The 13,959-nt window shown below is 37.5% G+C and overlaps 1 protein-coding gene across 3 annotated transcripts in view; it reads right to left on the bottom strand.

The window, feature by feature from the left end:
• The window catches only part of LOC121381266 (neuronal acetylcholine receptor subunit alpha-10-like), a 42,859-nt gene extending 38,788 nt beyond the window's left edge, over positions 1 to 4,071 (bottom strand). For all 3 annotated transcript variants that reach the window (XM_041510511.1, XM_041510528.1, XM_041510519.1), the window contains exon 1: positions 3,510 to 4,071. In XM_041510511.1, coding sequence (XP_041366445.1) covers positions 3,510 to 3,576 — 67 coding nt within the window. In that variant the 5' untranslated portion in view covers positions 3,577 to 4,071. The remainder of the gene's footprint in view (positions 1 to 3,509) is intronic.
• Between the last annotated feature and the right edge of the window lie 9,888 nt (positions 4,072 to 13,959).

Raw genomic sequence — 13,959 nt, 5'->3', positions numbered from 1 at the left:
ATTTACTACTAATAATATATTTGATTCAGAATTATTGGGAGGGCTTGAGTCCCCCATTACCACCCTCACGCCTCACCCCTCCCCGTTCCCTAGCCCATCCTCCTCCGCCGTGCCTGGGTTTCCGGGGCTGAGTACAGCCTGACCGAGCAGACAAACGTCCGCTAAACTGGATTTATGCGCTTCACGTTAAACCGAATAACTAAACTGGGAGACAGTCAAATAGTTTGCGAACGTTTGCGACGTCCTCTCTCGCTGAACGTAGGTTTGAACATGCCTGTGCTTTAGACTATTGGAAACACATACCAAACTTCCTTTTTTCCGTAACTGATACATTGTGTGTCGAGGTACCCATTATAAAAGATAACAAAAAACCTCATACCTTCTGTTGTCCATCCCCACTTACTGATCATAAAGCTCGTTTCCTGCCTATCATTGCCATCGCGGTGCGCTCTTAGACAATCTCATATCACATGTCCTGTCTGTATTGTGACACCGTCACGTAATTAAACATTGACATTTCATATCAGCTGTAGAATGAGATGGTGTGTGATCCGTAGTTTACAAGTGTTGATTTAAGTCCGGAGCCACAATATTTTTTGGTCAAATACTACCGCCAATAAAGTTGGTTTGAACTACGGCAGTGACTAATGAACTATTAACTACTCATCTTGAAGAATTGTTTGGATGGTGCCACGACTGGACTCGATGACGGTTGGGTGTATGTGGGGGTGGTTGGGGAGGGGGCGGACGACAGCGGTTTAGGGTTGCTTTAAGAGTAGATGTAGGCGGTTTCGGCCGTAGGGAAGGTTTTTGGTTAGATTGGATTGACTGCCCATCCCCTCCCACCCATTTCGCCACATTCAAACCCCGAATACGATTGACACTCACCAATCTATTATCGCAATACGCCCAACCCTTTTTATCCTCAACCCTTTAGTGCACTTAAAAATCTATTAGTAATCTGTTCTGGTATTGGGGTGGGGTTTTTTTTAATGTACACGATCCAAATTTGACGTCATATTTAATTACTTAATTTATTTTATTTTGACTATAGCATCTGTCTGGCTGGGGGTGTCTAAATTACACATACCATTGTTAATTAAATTAAAATTGTCTCCTAAAGGCATATACCCTTCTGTCCCAAGCCCCCCCCCCCCCCCCCCTTCATAGTCCATTCCTTGACGTGGTGATGGGGCGTGTATATCTCAGTGACCCAGATAGCTATGCCAGCAGGAATTTTGGCTTGTGTTAGGGACACCCAGGCTGGACTGGTCAATGGGTTGAGGCTAGACTGATATGGGTGAGGTAACCCTAACAGAAACCTCGAGTGCTGAAGTCAGAGGTATTGGGCCACAATACCATGCATCATCTGCTATTATGACTACATTTCTGTCCCAAGTACAAACCATTGGCCCTACCAGACATTTGTCTTGGCATGGACGTGCCTGGACCTTGGGAGTTTAAACATGCAAATGTTGGACAAAAGAGGTATGTACTGTTGATGAGACAAGGACTGGGATGTGGAGGTTAAACAAAATAAATGGAGGCGTCAGATCGGGAACGAATGAGATGGAAATCAAAGGCGATAAACGAAAAGGAGTTAGTGGGACTTAAAAGTTAAAAACAAATAGCCAAGTACTTAAAGTGACCGACCCAAGTTTTTAAACACTACCGCGTATGTTTCACTATCACCGTTTTAACTACATAATGTCTTGCAATTGTTTAACTTTATTGTAACTTTGTCCAAATGTGTTACAGGTTTGTAGATTAACCAAACTTAGTGTCAATTTTCACAGGTTGAAACTACGGTCTGCGACTTTAAATATGTGTTTGATGAAATGAGTCTCATTTATCAACGCCATGTGAACTCCATTACATTACCTCCCACCCACCCCCATGAAAATTTGCAGATCCGAGCCTTGATTCGACGACCACCTGTTCCCAGCTAGGTTTTGTTCTCTGTGATATGGTGAAGAACAATGTACACAACAGCACACTGATATTGATATTTACTGCTAATCAAAACAACATTAATATCTAAAAAAAACATTAATATCTAAAAAAACAAAAACATTCAGGTTTCTGTTCACAGTTGGATGAATAATTTTATATCGTTCAGTGATAATTAAATTATAGATACATCATTATGTGTTCCCTCATTTACATAACACACACTTCATGCTGAGGACAAAACATGAGTCGTGGACAACACCAGTACATAGCATATTTACTAGATTTCAATTAAACTTTTATAGATAGAGAATTCGTCAACGAGTGGGTTTTTTTTTTTAATATGGAAAATATCAATCGAGTCTATGTTGATCGGCCGAGACAAATACCGATTAACTAGACACGGTTGATAGTTTACATATTGAAAAACACGAGTAGCGAATTCCATTTATCCTATAACACTTCTAAAAAGCATTTAATTAAATTGTTAGTAAATCACAGTACTAAAGTCGTCGCCATCGGTAATATGACGCCATAACGATTAGCACAAATTAGTTTGACGTCACGCAATTAAACTAAATCTTTGAAAACGTTACTCTCAGGTATACAGGTCTTATTGGCTTGTAAGCAAATAAGCAAATTCATAGCAACACATTACCTAGATACCTTGCAAATTTGCATACCATTATTAACAAGGTTAATAAACTACATTATCACATGGGTTAACGACATGGATATCATGGGTAAGTTATGGGATAAAAATATATAGGCCGTAAATTATACAAATCAAGTCTTGTTTCTGTAAACATTTATTGCTATGTACAGGGACGTTATTACTGATAAAACAAATTGAGATGATTTTGTAAAGCATTTGAAATTTATAGCAGTGTTTAATAATTTGATACTAAAGTTTTGTAACATTTCAATAATATTAAGATGAAGTAAACGTACACAAATGTAATAGCGTCTAGGGGCGGACATTAGAGGCGGTTTATTTTTATACATACATACATACATACATACATACATACATACATACATACATACATAAAAACATATGTACATACGTACATACATACATATACATATACATATTTATGTCTTATCTGTATGATATGGTATGATATATTTACTAAAACAATTATACATAATTATACGCATATATATATAATATAAAGTTTTAAAATAATTGATTTAAAACATAGCAATTATAATATATATGAATTAAAGGTTCAGTAACATAGTTATAAGTGCGATATTTCTCAATTGTTTACCTTTAATATAAGGTACCCTTTTATATTCTTAGCATATATGTAGTTATGTGTCCTTTAATTTTTTGGTAATTTATTACTATTATTTATAATACAAAGTTTATCATAATAGTTTGAAATTTTTATGTATATGTATCTTTTACGTGTGTTATGTGTACATGTATGTATAGATATATATTTCAAAGCAAAAGTTTACAAATAATTTTGGCGGAAAGTCGCCATTACGCAACTTTAATACTGCATCTTTAATCATAATCAAAGTCAATGCTGAATTCTGAAAATTCTCACCTTGAATTATGACCATCACTAAAAATGTTAATTCCAAGACTCTCACATAAACCAACATCTTCTCCATTGTCCCTTTTAGTACGTGTTTCGTTTAGGCGGGAAAGTAATTTAGTTCGTCTGCTTACTGGATCCCACCTTCGCAGGAATGTCTCATAGAACTGCGGCCTCAGAATGGGTCGTCTGCTGGGCGTTTGTTTAAACAAATTGATTGGTAACAAGCTGTGCGCTTTGTCATACAGTAATCTGAATGGAGCGTAACGACGGCTTTCAACAACAGTGTGTTAACAATCAATCGACTAACGTCTGACCAGTATTATTCAATTGCACATGCACTGACGCGGCTGTATGATCATGGGAAAGGTCTGTTTATTCATTTATGCCCGTAGTGGGTTTCTCGTAGCTATAAACAAAAATTAATCCCCCAGAGTTTGAGAAAAGAAGCTTACATTAGTTTCGCATATTTAATGTGGTACGGTTTTTCAATGATTGTGATACATTTTTGATGATAAAAGTTTTATTTTCCTCCTCATGACATGTGCTCTCAACACGCAACTCGTCACGAGTGGGCCATCTATTAAAACAAAATTAAAAAGGCGTAAGTTCAGTTAACCGCTTGTCGCTAACGTTTCATCTGGGCAAAAAATGTATGCAATTTTATTTCATCTAGTACCAGAGTGTCAAGTAGCCTTGTGCCTGAAACATGCATGGGGTACCTCTAAAAAAGGTACTAAATTTTTGTGCGGAACTAGAGTAGTCATAGACGCTGCCGATTATCTCTGAAATTATCGGTTTAACCCCCAATTTTTTTCTGATTTAATTTAAAAGTGAGGGGTGGTAGTATTTATATCCGTGGTATATATGTCGATTGATACGCTGCAGATAGGAGTTTTAGCCACATATGTTACTATTGTCGTCTATGGGATATGATTCGGTGGTATACACGCTACACGCTATATGTCTATAATAGCATTTGTGACTGTAACACGGTTATGGGTGTATACTACCAAATCAAATCCATAGACGATAATAGTAACATATGTGGCTAAAACTTCTACGTGCATTTCAATTCAACTTATTTTAGTTCTTATATCCAATTAAGGTTCAAGCACGCTGTCCTGGGCGCAAACACCTCAGCTATCTGGGATGTCTGTCCAGGACAGTGGGTTAGTTGTTAGTTGGCTAGTGGTTAGTGAGAGAGAAGAGTGTGTAGTGGCCTTACACCTACCCACTGAGCCCTTAAGAACTCGCTCTGGGTTGGAGCTGGTACCGGGCTGCGAACCCTGTACCTACCAGCCTGTAGTCCGATAACTGAACCACTGCGCCACTGACGCCGGTTCCTACGTGCAGCGTATCAATCGACATAATCACCACGGATATATTATAAATACTACCACCCCTCACCCTTAAAGTGAATCAGAAAAAAATGGGGGATCAAGCTGCTCGTTTCAGAGATAACGGGTAGCGTCTATGACTACCTTAGTTTCGCACAGAATTTGAGTACTTTTTTTACATGTATCCCTTACATGTTTAAAGCACAATACTACTCGACATAGTGATACAACCAACAAACTCACATTTGTCACCAATCACAGGACTTGTGGTGTTAACGTCTCTATCGAAAGTTGGATGCACCTCGAACTTTGACCCAGCCGGAAGTTATTTGGTTTAGTACTACCTTATGTGGACTTTTTATGCACATGGGGCAAACATGTCTTGAAAAAGACAACATCACAACCCTTACTATCGACAATCTGGTTAAAATTAGCTCTACTGGTCTGTCAGTTTTAGTTGTTTTGAATTGTCCTGGACAGCAGTTGCGTTAATTTAAATGTTGATGGTTTATTATAACAAAAAGGTTTAATATATTTATCTCTTATGTTACTGTAGAAAGGACACACTAGAACAAAGTGATATTCGTCTTCTACTACATTCATATTGCATAGATAATGTAGATAAGCGAGCATTGCAAAACTATAGCGATGTGGTGGACCTTTTATGTACCAAACGGAACTAAATCATCTATTCTATATGTTTAAATAATAAAAAAAATATTCCAGGGACTGCAGCTTTGACTGAAAGAGAATTCAAAATTTGTTTTGTTTAAGAATACCATTGGAAAACATCGATCTATTAATCATCGTCTATTGGATGTCAAACATTTGGTAATTCTGCCTTAAAGTGTTATTTAAAGCCCCAGCCACACTGTTCCAGCGATGGCCATGGTATCCCACGGTAGGTCCCGGTGCTATGAATCGTAGCTAAACGTAGCTCTGGCTCCAATTTTATCCAAAAAGACAGTCTGCCACGGTGGTGCTAAGTTTATTATACGGTGAGCCACGGTAACCCACGGTTTCACTACGGAAGACTACGGTATTGCAACGGACCTCACGGTACGGTACGGTACGGTGCACCGTAGCGCTGTCTGTGACCACTACGATGTCGTCAAGGGCCATTAAGGTGGTGCTGCGGTTTGTCACGGTTATCCACGGTTCGACTACGATGGCGCCACACACACACACACACACACACACACACACACTGTTTCTCTCAGACATACATATTAGTTATTCCATTAACGGTCAGACCACACAAAGGATAGATGTTGCTAGCGTACTTGAATACTAACAAGACACTGTTTATCCGCGTGATGATCTCTTTAATTGTTGTAAAACAGATTGCTTCAGTTATTTATTAAATCTAATTTACTCCCATCCCTTAAAGGCGCTCAATCACGGATGGTTGACCTAATTATTGACCCAACACAGTATTATATGACAATATATACATTTGATTTGTATCTAAAAGTACTTTATCGAACCATCTACATAACCAGTATATTCCACTTATCACTGATATTTTATAAAAATAATTGAATTATCTCAACGGTCCATAATTCAGAGAAAAATAACGGCTATTTGGAAGCAGAGGTGTGACGTATTATTTTGAGTCAGGTGACGGGCATCCCCCGAATAACCATAGTGTCAAAATGATTTACTAAGCTCGTGTAACGAGAACGCGTTACCGTCCTCTGCGACGTAGGGTAAATAGAAAAAAAATAACAATGAAAATAAGTTATTAAAAATTATTAAAAACATGTACTGAATGATAATAAGCTTATACATTAATTTATTTTAGTAACAGAAGCATGTTAAACGTCGACAATCCCGACTAGTTAGACCTTTGCATCTATAGGTAAATTTATCGTTATTCGTACGCGAAATGCGCCAAAAAAATTGTTTTCTGGTTTGTTTGTTTGTTGTTGTTTTTTGTTTGTGTTTGTTTTTTTGTGTGTTTTTTTGTTTGGGTTTTTTGGGGGGTTTTTTGGGTTTTTTTTTTTTTTGGGGGGGGGGGGGTTTGTTTTTATAACGCTGTACATTAAACCGAATGACCACTTTGCGAATCAGTCAAAATAATTTGCAAACGTTAAACGAAAAACGACTGGCAGGTCGTATGCAACATTTGTGACGCTGGAAAACATGTTTTCCGTTTTCGAACCAAGCACTATAGCGTTGTAACCGTCTAGACTCTCTCCCCTGCTAAATTCCGTGCACACGCGCCTGATAAAAATAATAATAATAATAATAATAATAACAATAAATGGTGAGTTCATGTTCCGACTGTTTATTATTTTATTTCAGCGTATTCGCAGTTATTTTCGTCATGAAATAATATATCTTTTTTATTATTTTATTATATAGCCAGCCCTCATTTGCCAAGTTTCTATACACGGCGGTCGTTTACATAAAATTCTAAAATACATTATACGGTTGTCGTATATACAGCCTCATCACTACGAGTCTGTTTTGCCGTATTTTTATGACTTTTTACAAGAAGACTTCCAAATTTTTAAAAATGAAGCGTGTCATGGAATTCCCTCGATCGTAGTTCAATTAAAATGTTTTGGATCATACAATAACTAGGTTTGGTATTCCAAATGAATGTAATTTCCATTTATAATCCATATTTAGGGAAATAAGGCCCACTAAATCCGTTATTGAGCGCCTTTAACATAGGTCTCACTACACCGATGTCATCTGCCATTGAAACCCATGTTCAACTGCCCAACTTCAAGCGAACATGGCCCATAGAACGGGTTCTCGTTGGCACTAACAACATACACCATTGCGAACATACATTATATAAGCATTTATTTTCACTCAAAAATTGAGAACATTTCCGTCTCAGTTTTTTGCTATATGACCGCATCTGGCTGTAGTACCGGTCCGAACAGGTGGTTCATTAACCGATTCACTCAGGCTGTCACTTGTGCTATATACCCATGTCCCAAAAGGTCGATGCACAATATTACAAAATAACATGGGCAAAATACAGCCAGAAGGCTTACCATTAAACATACATATTGTTTTAATTCTTCACCATTTCCTAGAAGTGAATATGTGAACCATAACGTGCCACAATTAGGAACTATAGTGGACCGTGGTGAATGAACTGTCACCCGGAAGTGATCTGTGTAGTGAGACCATAGCTTAGCGTTCTCATACATCAGTCCACAAATATAAATTACACATCTAATCTTAAAGGCGCTCAATCATAGATTTAGTGGGCCTTATTTCTCTAAATATGGATTATAAATGACAATTACATCAATTTGGAATACCACACCTTGCTATTGTATTACCCAAAACATTTTAATTGAACCACGATTAAGGGAATCCCATGACAACCTGTGAGCAGATTCATTTTAAAAACTCTTTTATTAGGCGTCTGAAACGTACGACAAACCCGAGCATTGATGGGGCTATACATACGACAGTCGTGTAAAGTACCTTTGAATTGTATATACAGTGCACGGCCGCCGTAGAGACTTCAAAATAATTTAAAATATATTATTTCTTCACACACACACACACACACACACACACACACACACACAAAAACCAACAAAAAACGGCGAATACTCTGAAATAAAATAATAAATAGTTGGAACATAAACTCACGATTTTTGTTTATTATTATTATTTGTTTTATTTATTTGTTTAATTTTAATTTTATTTTATTGTTTTTATTACTGGATTTTTTTTTTTTTTTTTTTTCACGGAGCTATCGTACACAGGACCACTGCGGGCACGTGTGCAGGAATTTTAGCAATGGGGGGGGGGGTCTAGACTGAGGTGAGCAACGTTTATAGGGGGTGACACGCTCCGTCGGACAATTATCGGGGGGAAAAACTACAGAAAACAAAATTTGCTTAAGCAAGGGATTGAGCAAGCGATTATTATTATTATATATTTTTATTTTATTTATTTTGGGGGGATGAGGGGGGAGCGAGGGTTATTTTTTTTTTTTTTTTTTTTTACGGAGCTCCGTACACAGTACCACTGCAGACGCGTGTGCAGGGATTTTAGCATGGGGAGGTCTACACGGAGGCGAGCGAAGTTTACGGTGAGGGGTCGAGAAATTTTCCCCGAAAAAAAATTGCTTGTACAAGGAAATGGGTATGTGCCTGCACAGACAAAAAACATTGTGACACAATCATTTTTGCTTAATACACAACATAATGTCCTCTAACTGTACCGATCTGCGAAACTAGCTAAACTGTTAGTACTGTTACCGAATCATAGTTATTAATTATGCTTATCTGTAACAATAATGGTACAAGTACATTGACGGTTCGAGACCGGCCTCGGTGGCGTCGTGGCAGGCCATCGGTCTACAGGCTGGTAGGTACTGGGTTCGGATCCCAGTCGAGGCATGGGTTTTTTAATCCAGATACCGACTCCAAACCTTGAGTGAGTGCTCCGCAAGGCTCAATGGGTAGGTGTAAACCACTTGTACCGACCAGTGATCCATAACTGGTTCAACAAAGGCCATGGTTTGTACTATCCTGCCTATGGGAAACGCAAATAAAAGATCCCTTGCTGCTAATCGGAAGAGTAGCCCATGCAGTGGCGACAGCGGGTTTCCTCTCAAAATCTGTGTGGTCCTTAACCATATGTCTGACGCCATATAACCGTAAATAAACTGTGTTGAGTGCGTCGTTAAATAAAACATTTCTTTCTTTCTTTGACGGTTCGAAAACAGATAACACGTTTCCTTCCGACTGTTTCCAGTTACAAACCCCCGCTGTTAGTTTGTGTACTGTCCGTAGTTGGTGTGTATTTATTTTCTTTTTCAGATAATCTCAGAAGCTGATAATTTTATTTATTTATATGTATTCATTCATTCATTCATTCATATATAATAATAATAATAATTATTATTATTATTATTATTATAGTACCGCAGGGGGCAATATTACGCTATTCATATACGGTAGAAGGGTAAAAGGGTATGGCGTCATACCCAAATTTTATTGCAGATTTAAAAAATTTAAGTTAACCTTGACAAAATTAATGACTCTTTATTAATACTGCGTGATTTTCATAACCCTAACCCTACACCTAACCCATATTATTTCTGGGGGAGGCCCCCCCTCCCCCCCCCCCCCCCCCCCCCATCTACTGCTGTTGCATTCAGCAAACATATTATAAATATTTAATTTCATACCGCCATACCCTAAAAAATCTTTCCGGCAGAAACACTGGGTAGGTGTCTATGGAAAACGTACACAAAAGGGTCAGCTAGATTCATATTTAACCCACATTTCCCTGTTTGTACTTAGTATGTATTCCTCTTGTTCCAAGTGGTTCGGCAATATGGACCAATCAAATACTTATTTACCGCCTGTATACATTTTTGCAGTGTTTATAGGCAGCCCTCGTTAGCTGAGGCCATATACACGGCCGTCGTACATATAGCTACTTCGTATATAAACACCGTCTAGTTCACAGTATTCTTAGATTGTTATCCAGAACTAGGAATAAACCGCTTCTGGAAAGGACCACTGCAGTATTCATAATTCATACAGTCCTACTCGGATGTCGTTAAACAGTCCTTCCTTCTTTCATTCATATACCCCTAGACATTACATACACTGTAAATACCCCCCTCAAATATATAACTTGATATTTGGCGCCTTTGTATATATCAAACTAAATCCTAGTCTCATGTTTTGGCTCCAACTTTAAGTTTTTGGGGGGTTTATGTGGATTTTGTGTTTGTTTGTTTGTTTGTTTGCTGTTTGTTTGTTTTGTTGTTGTTGTTTTTTGTATGTGTTTGTTTGGTGGGGTTTTTTTAACTATTATTATTATTATTTTATTATTACTTTTTTTTCTCTCTCCTTTACAATAATTATATATGTATATATGATGTGTGTGTGTGTGTGTGTGTGTGTGTGTGTGTGTGTGTGTGTGTGTGTTATGTTATATGTTTTATGCTGTGTTTTATACGTTTAATTTGTAAAGGGTTACACTGCGTCTAATCTCTCTGGCAGGAGTAATACGCTGTATATTAGTAATCCTTATACGTTTTAACTTTTTGACTTTGGTTCTTAACCATATATGATTAATAAAAACAAAATTATTTTAGGTATTTTAATAATTATGTAACCCCTATTGGAACTATATCTCGTATGGATTGGTATCCTTATTGGGATTCCAGAGGGGGTTTTAACATTAATATTGCCCACAATTTTACTTTACTTTTATACGACTGGACACTAAAATATAATCCACCTTTCCCCTTTCTACTTACATTAACACCTTTTAATTTACTACTATGACATGTTTATATATATTTTATTTTATTATAATTTTTTTTTTTTTTTTTTTTTTTTTTTACCTCAATTATATTAAATATATTATTGTTATTTCATTTATTTTTTTTTTATTTTTATTTTTTTTTTAATTGTTTGTTTGGGTTTTGGGGTTTTTTGGGGGGGGGTTTTAAACTAGCTTACCAATATGATGGGAGTACACAAACTGTATCTATATATACTGAACACAAAAAGAAACTTCCGATTTGTACATATAGTATTTGTTGTGTTAAAGAATTCATTGTGTAATGAAATTATATAGGTAGTATTAGCCTTGAGCTGTATTATCAGGATTCATGAATTTTATCGATTATTTTTACACTGTTAATCGTCGACAACGTGAAATTCAATTTGCACGTGCATGCATGGTTCGACATGTCCTGTGTAATATTCGGTCAATTTGTTTTATTTGTCTTACTGACATTGTTGTCAAGTGAACGAAAACGCTTAAAAATTTGTAAAAAAATTAAAGTTTTTTTTACATTATAGCATTTTTAGTATGCCAAGAATACCCAATAATTTACGCGAACGGGCGATTGACATGTTTGATGCTGGCATGTCCACAGAAGACGTTGCAAGGCATGTTGTGAGTTCTAGTCGAGCAATACGAAATCTTCGCGTAAGATTTCGAACGACAGGAAGCATCAACGACTTGCCACGTCGTGGACGTCCGCGTGTTTCAACGCGTGGTCAAGACCGCTATATCATGAACACGCATTTGCGCAATCGATTCCAAACTGCCACTGCTACTGCTGCTAACACACCTGGGCTTCATAATAACCGAATCAGTGGGCAAACTGTTCGTAATCGTCTGCGGGAGAACGGTTTACATGCACGACGTCCTTACGTCGGATGCGTTTTAACGCAACGTCATCGTCTAAATCGTCTTAATCGGGCACGTGTACACACTCGTTGGATACGGCGACGCTGGAATAACGTTCTTTTTTCGGATGAATCCAGATTTTCTTTACAACGTGGTGATGGCAGGGCGCGCGTCTGCTGTAGGAGAAATGAACGCTACGCTGATTGTTGTGTTCTTGAACGAGATCGTTTCGGGGGTGGGGGTTGTGTCATGGTCCGGGCAGCTATTGCCCATGGTTATCGTTCACTACTAGTCGTCATTGATGGCAATTTAAATGCTCAACGTTACCCCGCGATAACATTCTCGCTCATCACGTCATTCCTGTTCCACAACAACGCCAACATCTCGATTTTTCAGCATGATAATGCCACCTCTCATACAGCTAGAGACACTGTAAATTTTCTTAGGAAAAATAACATTGATTGCATTGATGACTGGCCCGCTAAAAGTCATGATCTCAACCCCATCGAGCATGTCTGGGATAATCTGGACAGACGATTGAGGCGTCGTCCCAACCCACCCGCTAACGTCAACGAACTTCGTCAAGCGCTCATTCGGGAATGGAACAATATTCCACAGGCAGAAATCAACACTTTAGTCAATTCTATGCGCCTGCGATGCACTGCAGTGGTCAATTCAAGAGGTGGTCATACCTGTTATTAAGTAGGTGGTTTTTGTTTAACCCCTACCACACTTGGGCAAAATTTCTCCCAGTTTCTGTTAACCTATGGCCATGATATTTGCACCAAACGATGCATCATGGAACACTCTTTAAACACATATATAACAATTATTCCCCCGGTTTGTTTTCATCAAGTTATGTTCAAGCAAAGTTAGCGGAAGTTTCTTATTTTGTTCAGTATATATATATTCAATGTTTATTTTATTATTGTTTTTTAATTATCATCATTATTTTTTTATATATATATATATTATTATTTTTTCCTTCTCACTGTTTTAAATGGATGCTAGTTGGGGCGGTTATGTTAAAAGTTAGGTGATGGCTATTTTGACTTAAATTTAGTCACAGCCCCAATCACATAGTTTTACGCGGGCTCATGATATGGTTAATATGGAAATGATATCATTAATCAATCTCTAACATTTACATTATGGTGGAGGTGGTGGTTGGGAGGGCCTAGGGATATGAATTACAAATGGGGCGGACCTTCCTTTCTACTCTCCTCCGACATAAATACCACATTAACCAGGCATACGTTATTGTCAATATTCTACTTTTTACGTAATCATTTGTAGAAACCTTTTTTAACCCTTTGATTAAACCCTTTTTAACTTTTTTGTAAATAAAGTTTATTTAACCATCAATTAAGTATTTTTAGCTAATCATCTGTATAAACGTTATTAACTTTTAAAACTTTTTTTAATCTCCCCCACCCCTCTCGTTCCGAGTACAGTTTCTGGCTCTAGTCAGAAATCGTGCTCGCAACGAGCGTGCTTGAACATTAAATTGATATAATTCCCGACATCTGACCTGACAGTCTTTTGTGGGCATACATACATACATACATACATACATACATACATACATACAGTATTCTTTAATATTGTAGTAATTCCTATTCCAAGCCATTTGTACTTACCCATGAGGTTATGGCATATTTTATATAATAATAAATTTGACAAACTGAAAAATTAATGCGGTGTTTAGGCGTTTAGATTTTTCCGCGAACAACAAACGATAAAGTTATCTGTAGCCCACATGCAAAGGCCTAACTAGTCGAATCGTCGCCGTTTAAAATGCTTCTGTTGATAAAATAAATTAATGTATAAGCTTATTATCATTCAGTACATGTTTATAGATCTTTTTATAACTTATTTTCATTGTTTTTCTTTCGATTTACCCTACGTCGCACAGGACGGTCAAGCGTTCTCGTTACACGAGCTTGGCATATCGTTTTGACATTGCAGTTATT

This window comes from Gigantopelta aegis, chromosome 2 (assembly GCF_016097555.1).
Source record: "Gigantopelta aegis isolate Gae_Host chromosome 2, Gae_host_genome, whole genome shotgun sequence".
In the NCBI taxonomy this organism is placed as follows: Eukaryota; Metazoa; Mollusca; class Gastropoda; order Neomphalida; family Peltospiridae; genus Gigantopelta; species Gigantopelta aegis.
This window is presented reverse-complemented; position numbering and strand designations above follow the sequence as displayed.